The 17996-nt window shown below is 34.1% G+C and overlaps 1 protein-coding gene across 1 annotated transcript in view; it reads right to left on the reverse strand.

Moving 5' to 3' along the window:
- The window catches only part of ednraa (endothelin receptor type Aa), a 33699-nt gene extending 21103 nt beyond the window's left edge, over window positions 1-12596 (reverse strand). The window contains exons 1-3 of the mRNA XM_056457742.1: window positions 12354-12596; window positions 9249-9729; window positions 2786-2913 (exon numbers count right to left, since the gene is read on the reverse strand). Of these exons, the coding sequence (XP_056313717.1) occupies window positions 2786-2913; window positions 9249-9659 (539 nt within the window). The 5' untranslated portion in view covers window positions 9660-9729; window positions 12354-12596. The remainder of the gene's footprint in view (window positions 1-2785; window positions 2914-9248; window positions 9730-12353) is intronic.
- Window positions 12597-17996: the final 5400 nt, after the last annotated feature.

Here is a 17996-nt window from a genome sequence, read left to right on the forward strand (position 1 = left end):
ATCAACCTAGCAGTTCCAAGTTACAATGGGTTTACTCACTTTTTTCAGTAATCGCTCTTTACAGTGCATTCAGTAAAATATAATATAGTCCGTAAGTCAGTCAGTTCTGCACTGTAAAAACATATATGATTTAAAAGTCATGCAAATGAAGTCACTTTGACTTATTTTAACCGGTTAATCAGGTTTTAACTTTATTTTTTAAGTGTTTAATTAATGCAAGTTAAAATGACTTGTAAAGTTAATTTGATTCAACTTTAAAAATTGAAGGCAACGACATTGTTTTTATGGTGTAGTGTGTAAGCTTTTGTTTTTGTTTAGAGGTTTTGGCTTACAACAGCAGTAGCATATACAGAAATGTAATGAACTGGCATGAATCAACATCTTGGTTTAGATTTATTTTACAATCCAACAACAAGATACTAGCTGTTCGCTGTTCTTCTTTATGGTAGTGATTAGACTGAGGTGGGCAGGTGCCCTTCAGGCTCCTGATGAGGAAAATGCTTTCTAATGAGAGGTGCCCATTAGATGTGACCTTATAAACTTGAAGGAAGTGGTGGAGAACTTGACAAGCCCACGTCCCGCCTTTTCCCTGAAACCATCGGCAAATGCACTCGAGTTTCCTGAGAACCACCCTGATCAACATGATACAGGGATTACACATGTCTCTCTTTTTCTATAAAAGTCCTAAAAATATACAGCGGAGAAAATAAGTATTGAACATGTCATGTTTTTTCCTGAGAATATTATTTCTAAAGGAGCTGTTGGCATGGAATTGAACCAGATTATGGTAAAAACTCAAACAATACAAACATAAAAATAAAACAAAACCAAAAAATCTGAACAATTAGTTATGTGTGATAACAATGAAATGACACAAGGAGAAAGTACTAAACTACTGAAACGTATTTAATACTTTATATAAAAGGCTTTTTTGGTGATGGCAGCTTAAAGATGCCTCTCATATGGAGAATGAATTGCTCAGGTGTGAGTTTTTCAGTGTAAAAATATTGATGGTTCTATGTGTCTTTCTATCAAATCTGATCTTTAATTTGCATTCTCTATTGGATTCAAGTCAGGTGATTGGCTGGGCCATTGACAGCTTGATTTTCTTTCTCTGAAAGCATTTGTGAGGTTCCTTGGCTGTGTTTTGGATTATTGTCTTACTGAAATATACACTCTGGTTTCATCTTCATCATTCTGATAATGTAGATGTTGGACTGAAGCAGCTAATATTAATTTACACTGACAAAGGACAGCGGGTTGCTGAATAACTACTGACTAATTACTTTGTGTTCAATACTTCTTCGTTCTTCCCTGCATTCATTCATTTTGTTGTGCATAACTTAATTTGTAAACTAGTTAGATTTGTTTTCTTTGTATATATGGATTTCTTTTGTTGCTACCAACTTCCAGGGAAATTTTCAAGTCAGCAGCAGAAAAATGGTGACGTGTTCAATACTTATTTTCCCTACTATATGTGTATATATTATCCTCTAAACTGCCTGTATTGTTGTTTTTGTTGATAGAGGAAGAAATACATTGTCAGTTTACATATTTGCAGATGGTATTACATGAAATTTAAAAATGAAAAGTATAAATATTTTGGTTATGGTAACAAGATTAATTCATATTTTAAAATGTGGAATTAGCATACTGTGAAAGATTGTGTTTTTAAATTCTGTTTTAAGATTAAAACAGAGAAAATAAGTAACATAACGAGTGAAAGATTATAACGCTCACAGGCCTAAAACCATAAACACAGCATTTGACCTTTGTCTGTGCTGACCCTGAGACCTCATTGTGACCTCAAGTTTAAAGGTGAAATTAAAGAAACGTGTTTTGTGCAAAAAGGTAAGAAGCTTTATTTAATTAGGTGGTGTTAAGTTTCATCAGAAGAAAAAAACGGTCAGAGATTCTGAAAGTAAATTAAAAAAAGGCTAAATATTTTGGAAATGAGCTTTAAAGCAGCAAGACTTTGAAAAGCAAAAAAAATGGTTTTTGTATTTTTGTGTATGTGTGTGTTGGTTAGTTTTGTTGTTGTTATTTTTACATTAATTTTATAATATTTTTATTTTTATTTATTTGTTTGTTTGTTTGTTTGTTTGTTTGTTTTTGTGAAGCCTGTATGAGTACCACATTCATAATAAATTAAAGCAACTAAAAATTGCAGAATTGTGAGATAAAAAAAGTCCGTTCTTTATAAAATTGTTATATATTTATCTTATTCGGTATCAAAAACAAACATGTTTAATAATAAAGGTTTAACAATATAGGCTTAATGAAAATAAAGAAGTAGCGTCCAATAATACATTGACGAAGGGCAGATAGTTGCTGAATAACTACTGAGAGATTTCAGCTGCTATCTGGCCTTTCACTGCCTTTGTACACCTCCTTTTCTTCATGTGTTCAATACTTTTTTCCTGCGTTAATTTAATTATGCATAACTTAATTCATAAACTAATTCGATTTGTTTTCTTTGCATATATGGATTTTTTTGTTTGTTTTTTACCAACATCTGGGGAAAATTTCAAGTCAACAGCACCATTAGAAATATGTTTTCTGAGAAAAATGGTGGCGTGTTCAAAAAAATAAACAGCATCCATTGTTTTTTTTTTTTTTTTACCGACTCTGTTAAAAATGTTTTATTATCCCTCAACACCTGTTTCAGATTTGAAATATGTGGATCAAGAACCAGTGTTTTGGTTTATGCACATAATTAGCCAGCACTTTAGAACCACATACAGTATGCATGCTTTAATAAGAAAAAGCTGAAGCTGTCATTTACCTGTCCACACTCAAAGCACATAGATTGAGCACTGTAATCCCAACAGACGCTTTCTGGAGGAACGGCACCAGTTTGCACAGGAAGAGTCCAAAGGAGCTGTCATCAAATGGCCACTTTGTGACCAGCAGCTGCAAAGAAAATACAAAGGCATAAATAAAAACTTGACAAACTGAATAATATGCTACAGTTAACTCATGGAGGCCTGGATGAAGAATTAATACCTTCACTATTTGAGTCTAGGCATGGGTCGGTATAAGATTCTGACGGTATGACAATCTAATTATAATATCATGGTTTCACAGTATCACCGTATTGTGATTACTGCTCTAAAATAAGTTCTTTTTAAACGTCTGGGAAAGAAACAAAAACTTTTTTCCCCTTTGAACACCATAAACTTTGAACACAATTTTATTATGAGAAGCATTTAAAATATTTTGGAATAGTAAAGATGAATAATTAAATATTTAAAATGCTGCTGGAAATACTGTTATCCTAAAAAAGCTAACTAAACAAAATAAAACAAGTTAAAAAATGAACAGTATAACTTTTTTGGCAGTTTTAAAACCTTTTCCAAACCACGGTAAACCTTGAAACCAGTTATTGTCCAATGCAGTCAAAAGTTTGGTATCAGTAAGATTTTTATGTTGTTTTTTAATTCATTATATTATACATTTGCTTTATCTAAAATACTGTAAAAAGTCAAATAAAATACATGTTTAAACTACATTCAAACAGTTTAAATTGCAATAATATTCCAATACAGTTTTAGTGTATTTTTGATCAGATGAATGCAGCCTTGTTGACATTTGAGAAGCTACTGATCCCAAACTTTTGACCGGTAGTATAAGTTTACCCTTAATTGAGGCTAGTCTAGATTTCTGGAATTTGCTTTGGTCTGAAAAAGTCTGACTTAAATACGAAGCAGATTTTTTTTTTTACTTTGACTCTGTCCTTGGCCTTGAGGGCACACATCTTGTCTTGATGAAACAGTTACAAAGGCTGCTTGTATAATTTTCTTTGGTCATTGTGCTTTGTGTACAGTATTTTTCAACTCGGGCAGATGGACACAGTTACCTTGGACGACTCACTATGCTAAAAAAATGTATCTCTCTTGGACTTCAGCAAAGTCTCATCATTTAAGTGGTCTTGACAAGGTTCTCTCTGAAAAGGGTCTTGTCTTCTGTTAAACAGGAAAAGTATGTGGATTTTGCACAGGTTTGGAGAGGAAACTCTTCACGGGTGTATCCTGACCCTGTTTGTGTGTGAAGTGCAGTTTAATCAGTGGCACAGCTGGAGGAGTGTGTTTGTGTGTGGATTTGATGTATATTGGAAGTCGGTGGTCTGGAGTGCACACAAGTCTGTGCGTCACAAAACAAGCCATGCTAAATGCCAAGTTTCCGTTTTAAAACATTGACGTTGTTTTTTTTTTCATATGAACTTTAACCTTCCATCTTGACAGAGAAGCACTTAAGATCTCTGATCTTCATTAACAATGCTGAAGAGTATGTTTGTAAAACATCTCCACCCAATATCCTGTCGAAAAGTCCCTTGATGTGAAATTTTAATAAGATAAGATATGACATTTTGAAGGGTCTGTAGTTTACTGATTGACATAATTTCAGTGTTTTAACATTGTAAATTGAATTTAAAAGACAAATTGGAGTCCCTGACAATTTAAAAAGAAAAACAGATTAACACAGATTAAAACAGATTTCAGAATTGTATATCTACTTGTTAAGTGTTTAAGAAAACAACGTTCAAGAATTTGATTTCAGAAAATGGTAAATTAATCAAATAAAAAGTACAATTAACACAAATACAGTTAAAGTCAGAATTATTAGCCCCCCTTTGAATTCTTTTTTTTTTTTTTTTTTTTAATATTTCCCAAATTATGTTTAACAGATCAAGGAACACAGTATGTCTGACAATATTATTTCTTCTTCTTCTTCTTCTTCTTCTTATTTGTTTTATTTCAACAGGAATAAAAACAGTTTTTAATTTTTTAAAAAACCATTTTAAGGTCAAAATTATTAGCCCCTTTAAGCTAATTTTATTTTCGATAGTCTACAGAACAAACCATTGTTATACAATAACTTGCCTAATTACCCTAACCTGCCTAGTTAACCTAATTAACCTAGTTAAGCCTTTAAATGTCACTTTAAGCTGTATAGAAGTGTCTTGAAAAATATCTTGTCAAATATTATTTACTGTCATCATAGCAAAGATAAAATAAATCAGTTATTAGAAATGAGTTATTAAAACTGTTATGTTTAGAAATGTGTTCAAGAAATCTCTCTGTTAAACAGAAAGTGGAGAAAAAGTGGGGGCTAATAATTCAGGGGGGCTAATAATTCTGACTTTAACTGCATACTTGATGTACTTAAATATACTGTGAGTTGAAATTACATACCTTTATTTGATTTGATTCAGCTTAAAATGTATAATAATTAGTAAAAACAATTAAATAAAATAATTGCATATAATGTATTTTTCATTCATTTTCTTTTCAGCTTAGACCCTTTATCAATCAGGGGTCGCCACAGCAGAATGAACCGACAACTTATCCAGCATATGTTTTATGCAGCGGATGCCCTTCCAGCCCCAACCCAACACTGGGAAACACTCATACACCCTCATTCACACACACACACTATGGACAATTTATCTAACCCAATTCAACTGTACCGCATGTCTTTGGACTGTTAAAGAAAACGAAGCACCCGGAGGACATGGGGAGAACATGCAAACTCCACACAGAAATGCCAACTGACCCAGCCGAGACTCGATCCAGCGACCTTCTTGCTGTGAGGTGAAAGTGCCCATGTATCTTTGTGTTACTTTAAATTCTAACTTTACACATGTTACATTAAATATTTTATTATTATTATTATTATTATTATTATTATTATTATTATCTACATTGTATAAGCGCTATACAACTAAAGGTGAATTGAATTGAATTGAATATTAATTTTTGGCTATATAAGAATCAACTTAATGTTTTAAGCCAAATTAATGAACTGCAGGTTGAATTTACTTAGTTATTACCAAACTTACCAATTTGATTCAACTTCTATATCTAAATTTAACAATTGGATATACACAATAGTGTGTCAATTATTAATTAAAAATGATGTTTATTTCATGAATAATTAATTTCTGAATGCAATTTAGCTATATTTTCCATGAATCAGAAATTGCTGAGAGTTTTATTTCAGTATGTTGATGTAGGGTTCCTTTTGTGCATCATTTCCATTCCCTTATAGTAAACTAAAGTCAAGAATGACATGGTTAAGAATACTGTTGCTGAAGCTGGCAAACTGATGTCAACAAAGAAGCACCACTACTGCAAATGCAGAAGTAGTTGATTAGTCTTTTATAACAAATCTCTATTTTAAAGTCTTTTAAAAAAAATATGTGTATTAACTTGCACGAATTACATGTTCACTTAAAGAATTACAATGTGCGCCAGTAAAATAAACAATATAAATTCTGATTTCACACACATTTTACAGCCTGAGGTATAGTCATTTTAAGAGAATTGTTCATCATGCAACAAATTCTTAAGAATCTTTGTTATATTTGATATATTTCCTTTATATTCCACCAGAAATAACAATACATGATTGTGCCAAAATGTTTTAATTGCTTATTTAATGAAGAGACTAGACAACTGTTTTTTTTTTAAACACAAATTCAAATATGTACTTCTTAAGCCTTATCTAAAGCCTAATCTGACTAAATTAAGACACTGTCCCATCACTACCCCATCTGCTAACAATAGAGGCCTCTGTTCACCGTCAGATACTGTCTTCACTGACAAGCGGAGAATTCGACAAGCGATGTTTGGCTAGCGATGAAGCAGCAGTCAGAACAGAGCCGTTCATTTGGATGACGGCCCCTCAATCCCCTGTTTACTTTACCAGGCCATATCCCTGCTGCTCTCATCACGAAAGCCTCAGTAACCGTAATAGGACGGCCCTGGAGATAAACTCTGGATGACCACATAATTGTACGCCCCTGTCCCGTACATCTAAACCCCCTCCCGACTTCCTCTGCCAGCTCATTCACCCTTCCTGCCCTTAAGTACTCGCTTTTGTATTCCAGCATGGTTTAGGAACAACATAACGTCATACTAGGGATGGGCGATATCTTATTGTTAATAATCTTATCGTTAATTAAAGAAAGTAGACTTGTAGTATTAAAAACAATAAAAGCAATTGATCTGTGCCATGATTTATTACAGCAGCACGGGTGGAAACTCCAAAAACGTCTCTAAAGTTTTGCTTTTAAGATCCTCCTTAAAGATTTACTGTCATTCTTTTAATTTAAATTCAGTCGAGTGTTTGAAATCAATCCTTTAGTGACCAGACGGGATTTCATATCACAGAATCAGGAAGAAGTCATACTATTTTACAATATTCAATATGGGGATAAAGGCTAGGTAATTTAGCATTGCATTATAAATATATTATGCTAAAATATCTAGGATGGTTTAAAGCAGTGGTTCTCAACCACCGGGCCAGTTCCGGTCCGTGGATCAATTGGTACTTGACCGCACAAATCATTCAATTCTTTCCATGTTATTTATTATCTGAGTCTGAAAGATCTTTTATTTTGAAAAGTCTTTTATTTTGAAAAATGACTGTATCCTTTTGGTTACATCTCAGTCACTTGAGTGCCCAAAATTAACCCACAAGCAGCAAAATAAGTAAGAAGTAGACGTCTTTGGAAAGTTTCTTTGATACGGGGAAAAGGCCCAGTGAAGGACCTGTGAACTGCCAAGGAATAGATTTCCAACCCATTTGTCATTAAATCAGGTGAATCCAGCATGGCTCTGCAAGAAGATCAACTGTTGGAGATCCCAATTGACGATGGCCTTTTAGGGGTTGTTCGCATATTGCGTCTTTTCTAGAGTTCGCACAAGTTTGTTGTTTCCAATGAAGGTGCACGGCTTGCGTGCACAAGCGGCTGACCGACTTGCCCCCTTCCAGACCAGACACACCCAGTTAAATGAATCCCACGAGCGCACTGCGAGTCACGTGACAAGTACAGCTTCAGCTTGTATGGAATATACACATTTTGGTAGACTAATTATCTCATACAAACCCAGAAAACCCAAACACTGCAGCGCTTTGTAATTTTCTCCATAAATAAAACTTGTAACAGAGTGACAGCAATGTTTTGTCAGCTTGTCTTCCTCTGAGAAAACAGTTGATGGTCTTTTAGCAACACCACCCCCATAGTCCGCAGTAAAGTTGTCAAGCATTGACCAGTGTGTGATGATAAAAAGGTTGAGGAACACTGGTTTATATAACAGAAGAAATCCACACATTGCCACAAGCATTTGTTTATTGTGCTCATGTTTGATCCATTTATACATTTAATCACCTTTTAATCACCTTTAAATATATTTATATTTTATATTTTTTTGTTCAGCAGCAGTGAAAACAGATATCTTTTTTCAGTGATCTATATGTGTAGTTTATGCACAAGGGCACCCTCTAATGTCCAGTATGAATGAAACAGGAATAACATATTTCTAAAGGTGCTGTTGACATGAAATTTTCACCAGATGTTAACAACAATCAAAGAAATATATATATATATATATATATATATATATATATATATATATATGAAAAGAAAACAAATCTAATTAGTTTACAAATTAAGTTAGGTGTAATAAAATGAAATGACACAGGAAAAAGTATTGAACACATGAAGAAAGGAAGGTGTAAAAAGGCAGTGAAAGCCTGTGGGTAGCACGTTCGCCTCACAGTAAGAAGGTCACTGGTTCGATCCTCAACTCGGGTGCTCTGTTTTCCCCCATAAGCCCAAAGACATGTGGTACAGGTGAATTGGGTAGTGAATTGTCCGTAGTGTATGTGTGTGATTGAGTGTGTATGGACGTTTCCCAGTGATGGGTTGCGGCTGGAAGGGCATCCGCTGCATAGAAACATGTGCTGGACAAGTTGGCGGTTCATTCCGCTGTGGCGACCCCAGATTAATAAAGGGACTAAGCCGAAAAGAAAATGAATGAATGAATGAATGAATGCTTCAGTCCAACATCTATGTTATCAGGATGATGAAGATGAAACCAGAGTAGACATTTCAGCAAGACAATGATCCAAAACACAGCCAAGGAAGCTCACAAATGTTTTAAGAAAAAGAAAATCAAGCTGTAGAATGGCCCAGCCAATCACCTGACTTGAATCCAATAGAGAATACAAAATAAAGATCAGTTTGGATGGACGAAACCCACAGAATCAAGTCAACAACACCATTAGAAATTTGTTTTCTGAAAAAAAAACGTTACAATTGATCAAATATTTTAAAAATGGTCCCTTGATGGATACTTATTAATTATATCATGATTAATATCATTATCGCCATGTGATATATTTTTAAGTCTGTATTACCATCCCTATATCATACGTATTGAAAATAAAGTGGTGCCTACCTTGTAGACATTTATAGGGATGTCTATAGTGATGTAAATGAGGTCTCCAAGAGCCAGACTGGCGATGAGGGCATTGGGTCCGTTCCTCATACACTTATTCTGGTAAATAATCCTCAATAAAGTGGCATTACCCACCATTCCCACCACAAACACGATACAGGAAATGATTGTGTTGATATACTTAAAATAAAGCTTGATGGAAGTGGGATCCTTACAGGGTGGATGATTATTATTGAAAGCCGAAGTGTCTTTTTTTGTGGGGGGCTGGAAACCCTTGTGTACGTTGGTTTTGGAGGTAGTAGAGTTTGGAAATAAAGCGTCCCGGGCTTCCTCTGTGCCATTTATCTGACATAGTCCACCAGTGGCCAGAACGGCCATTAGCAGAAACAATTGTAGCGTCGTAATGGCCATCGCAGAACACTGGCAGCTCTTTGATTTCCAGATGAGGTGATAAGAGCCTGATTAGGGTTATTTAGCACAGCTGCGGGATAAGAAACAACAGGACAGACATCAAAAACATGTCATGTTGTAAGGCAAGTCAGAGTTCTGTTTGTCACGGCGCAAAATAAAGAGACATGCGGCCTCGGATTAAAACCAAATCAAAGAGAATTGCTTAAAAGTATAACGCTAACTTCAACACAACTTCAAAAGGGATTTAGTAGAGGAGCACAGATGGAGAGTGCCAGTATGAGTTACTGTCATGCTATGGGGACGAGATGTTGCCTTTCCTGTCATTCCCGGCAAGTACCCATCAGTGCTGGCATGGTGCTAGTGGCACAGCACCAAGCTTTTGTTTTTTTCATTTGTCACTTTTTTTTCTAAATGCACCCGTTGTTCGACTTTCATCACTTTGGTTTCTACAGAACACATTCCTGCTCTGGTTTGTGTGTGGATTTCGTAAGGGCAGTTTGCTAAAGTTAACATGAAAAAGAGGCGTCTGTTGTAACTTCAGAGCAAACTTTTAGGCTAGTAAATAAATCAAATATCTTTTGAGAGTACTTTATATTTTGTAAACTAAATGAATATAAAATCAATCAACTAATAATCAAAAATGCCTTTAAAGCAATTATTAAGCTTGGATAAAAGTTTTATTATTAGTTTTTATTTTTAATAAAATTTTTATTTTTATTTTATTTAATATTAAATTTTTTTAATAATAAATTTTTTTATGAAATTGATTTTAATGGCTGCAGTGGCTTAACCAGTTCTCAAAGGAAGCTTATGTTTTCTGATATAAACTTTGAATTTGGAACACTGGTTTAACAAATGACTGATTTTATGGAAAACTATTTTCTTTAATAATTTCCTATGAAATAACAAATATTTAGTGCTGTACTTTTTCATAATACATTTATAAAGACAGTTTAGCCAAAAATGACAATTCTACCATTACATACTCACCATTGACTGTTCAAAACCATTTTTTTTATTTTTTCCATTTATTTATTTTTGGTAACACTTTATTTGATGGTCCATTTGAGTATTAGCAGACTGTATGTTTAATATATGTTGACACTGCTCCTTCAACAGACATTTAACTGACTATAAGAAACTTTGCAAGTACATGCCAGCCTACACTAACCCCAATCCCAACCCCAACCTAACAGTCTACTTATAATCTAATGAGAATTAGTTGGCATGTAGATGCAATGTAACTTAAATTCAATAAACGGACCATAAAATAAAGTGTGACCTTATTTTTTGCTCTGTTGAACACATATCTTGAATGTTGGAATAATTTTTTGCTACTTTGGATGTCAATGCTTACAGGTTTCCAACATTCTTCAAAATAACTTGTGTTCAACAGAAAAAAAAGCTAAGAAAGAAAGAAAGAAACTGGTTTGGAAGAAGTACAGGTTGTTTAAAGGATATTAGAATTAGTTGTGTGTTTTTTTATGACAATTGACAGTTAAGTTGACAATAAAGAGTTTAAAGATAGAAAGAGTTAAAAGTACATTATTACGTTAAACAGTGCTCGTCAAAATTGAGTACACCCTATTTTGAAAATGAATATTTGTATCCATTTCTCAGTGAATATAGGCAATGTATTTTAATGCATTTAAACAAAACCGATTTATTAAACAGATATATTTATTTAAATAATATTTTAGTCACCAAACATATTTAGAAATTAAAAGATAACACAATTAAATTCAAGCAAAATATTGCAACAAAAAATTACAACCTACAACATTTCAACAAAATTTTTCTCTTTTTTTTTTTGCTTCTCTAGATTTTCCTCTTCTTTAAATTTGTATTTAATATTTTTCAATAACATATAAATGTGGGTGTACTCGTTTTTGGACCGTTCTCGTAAGTTATTTTCTTAGACAAGCTCCAGATTTGGCTTCAGTACTGATTAATCTAATGTATATGTACAATTTAATATTGTATAGCTTCCTAAACTATGAACTATGAATATAGATTTGTGAGGGGTGTACTTATATATGCTCAGCAGTGTATCTGTTAGGATTATTTAAGAGTTACATTTAATCAATGCATTTTTATTATTTTACATAGATTAATCAATATTAATTTATATCCAAAGAAAGTGGAAGATAACATTTTTACTAAAATGGTTATTCTATCTCTGCAAAAATCCTGATTCAGAACATTTGTAAGAGTGTAACAAATGTTGTCACATATTTTGAGAATACAGCAGCCATATAGATTTTATCACATTAAAAAGAGCATTAAAATATGTTCATTTAATCTATTTTGAAAAAACAACTTTTTACTCACAAAGAATGATCTGAAACTCTTCCCCCCAAAAACAAAAGTTCAATAACTGAATCCTCAAATAACACAAATAGCCTGTTTAAGCCCCACGTAAGAATCACAAGTGAGAAAAGTTAATCAACTCTCATCTTGTTTGGAATCATCTAAACCCCCCTTTCATTATCTTGACAGCAAAGGAACACTTCAGAGCCAAGATGTGTTTCCTGTTCAAAGTCCCTGCCACCACCTGGTACACAAGGAACTATTTAGTAGACAGCCCTTCAAGTAGCATCTCAGTTTAGCATCAGCTAGGCACTAAAGGGATCCTTAACGGCACGTAAACTGCTACACTTATGAATTATAAATGTCTCCTGGTTTTTCACCTACCGCTCCTTAAATGTCTGCCTTCCCCAGGATCCCGTCAGTCAGTCAGTCAGTGAGTTAGTGAGAGACGAATATTCGGCTAGAGCCCCCCAGACATCTGTGTGGTATCATATGAGTAATTAACCAACTATCAAAGTCTAACAGAATCCCATTTGGACGCCACGACGCACCAAAGCTGCTGTGAAGGGGCTGCGCATTCTGTCTCCAGTTTTTCCTGTGGAGAGTTGCCGTATGTGTGTGTGTGTACTTGTGTGTACGTGAGTGTTTAAGAGAGAGCACTTTGACGGGGTGGGATTGTAATTCTCCACCTCCCCCCTCGGCCGGGAGGGGGGCCCCAAAGGAAACACCAGCGCTTGCTGAGGCACAGCCTGCCTGACTGTCGACAGTCAGCCCGAGCTCGGGAAGCATCAGGAGGAATTACCAGTCCTCTCCTGAGGTTTGCCATCTTTGTCATTTTCCTTCTCTCGCCCTGACAGAACCCCTGCCGCCGTGTCGTAACCTTCTTGATCAGCGAGGATATTTGCATCTGACAAAAACTTTACAAAACTGCTGGCAAACTGATACTTCTAAAACAGAATGGGTGTCTAAATGGATACTTTAAAATAGCCACAAAAGGATGGTATATGAGATGTAAACAATGTATTTAAAGTTTAAAGTACACTTAGAACAATATACTTATTACTTAAAAAATAAAAGTGATGCCTCTCATAGACCTCTGAGCTTTTGGCCACTTCAGATGCAATTAAATATGTATAACCATACCTAGAACTACAGCAATTAAGTATTTTTAAAGTACCTTTTTCTCCCTATTTGTTTATTTAAATTTATTTATTTATTTATTTATTTATTTATTTATTTGTTTGTTTATTTTTATTTTGTTTTTTTGTTTTTACTCTGTGCACTTTTGTTTTTTTTTCTATTATTTAAATACTGAAAATGTTTCTTACTGTATTTGACCTTTGTTAGTGTCTCAATTGTTTTGCTTCTTTACGATTCTATTTTGTAGATTAAAACCAATAAAAAGATGATTTAAAAAGTTTCAAGTATACAAAAATAGAAAAACTGAAGTAAATACAAAATACAACAATTTTTAATCATAAATTAAGATGATTAATTTATGATTTTAATTTATGATAGACTTTATTTTATGGTGTCCTTGTTACATATGTTCCATGTACTCTATTTTGTACATTTAATTATGCTTAATTGCATGCAGCTAACCCTAGACCTCAACCTGACCCTAACCTAATTAATTAATTAAAATTACTCAGTTAAATGAATTGTCACACTTAAACAAATAATGTGAATTCATAATAAAACTCAAGGCATCTAACCAAACTACAACAATCTAATTTTACATAACACTTACAGTACTGATAACAGCTAAATGAATCTTTTCTTTGGTATTGCTACAACACAGCTTCACATTTCATTTCAAGAAATGCGGCCATCAGACCTTTTCTGATTTATTGTATTTCCTGATCTATCATGAGATCATTTAAAACAATGGAGTACATGATACATTTCTTTATATATACATGACTAGAACCACATTATGTGCTTCTTATGTTGCACAGGTATATTTTTTTGGCAGTACCAAAAATTTCATTGAATGGATCAAAATGATCACCTTTTACTTTTATGCCAAAACTCATTAAGTAAAGTTCATGCTTTATGAAGATATTTTGTAAATTTCCAGCTCTTAATATACAGTTGAAGTCAGAATTATTAGCCCCCTTTGATTTTTTTTTCTTTCTGAAATTTCATTTTCCAAAATGATGTTTAACAGAGCAAGGAAATTTTCACCATATGTCTGATAATATTTTTTCTTCTGGAGAAAGTTTTATTTGGTTTACTTCGGCTAGAATAAATGCAGTTTTAAATTTTTTAAAATCATTTTAAGGTCAAAATTATTAGCCCCTTTAAGCTATTTTTTTCGCTTGTCTACAGAACAAACCAACGTTATGCAATAACTTGCCTAATTACCCTAACCTGCCTAGTTAACCTAACTAGTTAAGCCTTTAAATCTAGCTTAAAGCTGTATAAAAGTGTCTTGAAAAGTATCTAGTCAAATATTATTTACTGTCATCATGGCAAAGATAAAATAAATCAGTTATTAGAAATGAGTTATTAAAACTATGATGTTTAGAAATGTGTTGAAAAAATATTTTCTCGGTTAAACAGAAATTGTGGAAAAAATAAACAGGGGGGCTAATAATTCTGACTTCATTCATTCATTCATTCATTTTCTTTTCTGCTTAGTCCCTTTATTAATCTGAGGTCGCCACAGCGGAATGAACCACCAACTTATCCAGCATATGTTTTACGCAGCGGATTCCATTCCAGCTGTAACCCATCACTGGGAAACACCTATACACTCTTGCATTCACACACACACTACAGACAATTTAGCCTACCAAATTCACCTATAGCGCTTATAACTTAACTAAATAGTTGTATCTCGATAAATTTTATATATATTTGTGATTTGTGGCCCGTCTTACTCTGGCTTAGCGCAAGCTATCGCAGGAAAGCAGATTTGAATTTTGCAGCTGATCATATGATGCACTGAACATTCTTATCACAGTGGTTTAATCGTAAACTTCAGGGACCAGACTAGACTGATCACACTGGTGTGATCGTACACACCAAAGAGTTAAAAATAACTACAAATTACTTACGAGTTACTGATTTAAAATGTAGCCCTTTAGTTTCTTTATTTAGCAAAACACATTTGCGACCCTTTTTCTGCACCTATATTTTATATCAACAGCTCAGGTATTTAAAGGTCTCGTGAAATAAATTAATTTTTTTATAGATGTTAGTAAGAGTATTGTTAGTCTTAAGGATATCTATAAGCAAGTATGCTCCACAAAAGTGACACAAGTTGCGCTTAGAAAATGTAAAACACTTATAAACATGCAAAGCTTGCAGTTTGTCACTTCTGATTCAGATTTTTCATGTAACCTCATACTTTCATGTTTCTCATCAAATCTTGACCAATCAAATGTTCTCTAGTGTCTGACATGTCCCGCCCCTTCAAGATGCTTCTCATTTGCTTTTCATTTAATGCGCTCAAGCTCAACTATTCTCAATGACAGAGCTGTGATAAAACAAAATGCTATTGGATATTTTTTTAAAGAGGAGGAGCTACTCTATGTCCCACCCTCTCTTCATAATTCAGTTGAGATTATGTCAAACATTAAATAAAAAATGCACATTTCAAAATACTTCTCATTCTCACACACTCGCATTCTCATTTGATCTGCTACCACAGAGTCCTTTCCATTATATGCAAAACTGACAGATATGTAATGGACGACAGTGGAGCTGAGAGCCAAGTATCCCTTTAACTTTCTCCGCCCGAAATATCCCAATGTGGGTGGTCAGACTCAGGGGAAAATGAACATAAAAGCCCACATAAGCCTTTGGCCCAAGCCTGCCTTACATAAATTGGAGCTATTTTGGATTCTTTTTCATTATGTGCCCTGGCAGTGTGATGGGCTGACTTTAAGAAGGTCGATTACAACAACACGCTCATATAAAGCAAAGTTCCTGGCCGACTACATCACTGTCCATTATGCAACCTATACGTCTCTGCCCAGTAAAATGGGCCATTATCAATATGAGGTCTAAGTGCAGGAAGGCTGCTATCAGCGCTGCAAACAGGCACCTGAATAAGCTGATGCAGCATCTGTACTTGTTTCTAAGAAAACATTCACCTTAACATCATTAAAAACCGCCGGGCTATGGTGATGGTTATTATAGTATAGTGATGATGCCTCCTCATTATAGCTGCTTTGTGGAGTTGCGTTAAGATGTAGATGATTATCTCATCGTGTTGTACGCTAGGATTGATTGGCTCTGTCTGCCCAAACGTAGGAAGTTCTACTGATAAACATTTATTTACAATGCACTAATTAGTTTGTGGCCTTCATATCTGACAGTGAGTGCTAATTCAATCAAATATGTTAAGGCTGCTCTTGTAGTTTGCCTTGGTGGACATCCATCAGTGTTTCATTTATTTGTTTGCTTGTGTTCGAATACACAGATACAAATGTTATCATTCTAAAGTTGTGGTTCAAAGGGTCAGTACATTATATGTAAATCAATCCATTAAAAGTAGTAGTTAAGCAATTAAGTGAGTAAATACACACATTTCAAATTAAAGACTATGGTAGTACGTTTTACAAAAAAAATCTCTCTGTTTTTACGTCAGAATTTTGAGTTGACTTCAGTGTTGCAATTTTGTTGGTGAGTTGAAAAGAGTGTCTGATGCTTTATTGCTTATTTTAAACAAAAGTTTATTTGATTAAATACACATTAACACTGAGAAACTGTAATAATATATTTGCCTTCCAATTTAAAATACGTTTTCATTTGTAAAATAATTGAAAGATGCAGCATGTTTTTACCCAGTGGTTGAACTAGGTATCAAATCAAAATGCATACGCAGGTTGCCAGATTGAGGACCAACAGGAGCGAGTCTGAGTCTCGAGCCTAAAGGCTGATTTAAGTTGTGTTCTATATAAAAGCAACGGCATGCGATTGTAGAAATATTTTCCATATTAAAAGGAGTCATAACCAATACCTGAAATTTCTAGACCATTTCAATATGGTTATGCCATTGGCCCATGAACATTTGCTTGTTGTCAAACTATTTCATATCTGTGACAAGAGGTGATTCAATCATAACTTGGTGTTATAACAGCTATTGCTACATTATTTATCAATATATGGAACTTTTTGGACTCTCGGAAGCTATGGAAATGTAAAACAGGAAATACGTCGGGACCATTGTTATTGTTTACATCCCTCAAAATGGCCTATATTTTAGGAACGGCTTCTCTTTCTTGTAGCTGAACAACAGAAAGCTTTTACAATGATCACCTCAGGTACAGCTCATGTGCTTTATTCAGTGTTAAATGCTAATAATGTGTCTTTGAATTCCATTTTACATTTTTGAAATTAAACTTTAGAACTGTGACTCAAAACCGTCGTGTTTCGTCTGATGCAAACAGCCGAATTGCTTATCGCTGCAAATCTCACATAGTGTGTTGTTAAGACTCAGGGTTACAATATAACCTGCTCACCTAATTTTTAAGTTTGTAATATTTATATTATTTGCTAATTAATAACCACCTCATGTGAAACTCTGAATCTGCATCTCATTTTAAAGTCTGCTATTGTCAACCAGACGTTGCATTTCGGTCACGAATGCATTTTTTTGAGGGCCTTCATGAATGAATTAATAAAATATGCTGTTTTCCAATAAGGCAACTCATGGTGCTGAAATATAATTGGCTGAACTGGCATTGGGTGGGTTAAAAGAACCAAAAGAAATACAGCATTCCGGCACGTGATGCACATTTTCAAAGCAGAATATCTGACTTCAGCATTGTTTTTCAGATAAACAAGAATGTTCACTTAATATGTTTGTACATATTTAATCAACATGCTAGGGTATTTTTATGCTTTAAAAGAGTGAAGAACTTACACACAGCACCTTTAAGTGTTATTTTTTGAGTATGGGTAACAATTTTGAGTATGGGTAAAACCCACTTGATAAAAATGCAGAATTTCCAGCAGGCATGTAACATTTCATTACCACAATTCTTAATAACAACAATTGTTGAGCTGCTTATT

Source organism: Danio aesculapii, chromosome 1, assembly GCF_903798145.1.
Source record: "Danio aesculapii chromosome 1, fDanAes4.1, whole genome shotgun sequence".
Taxonomy (NCBI): domain Eukaryota; kingdom Metazoa; phylum Chordata; class Actinopteri; order Cypriniformes; family Danionidae; genus Danio; species Danio aesculapii.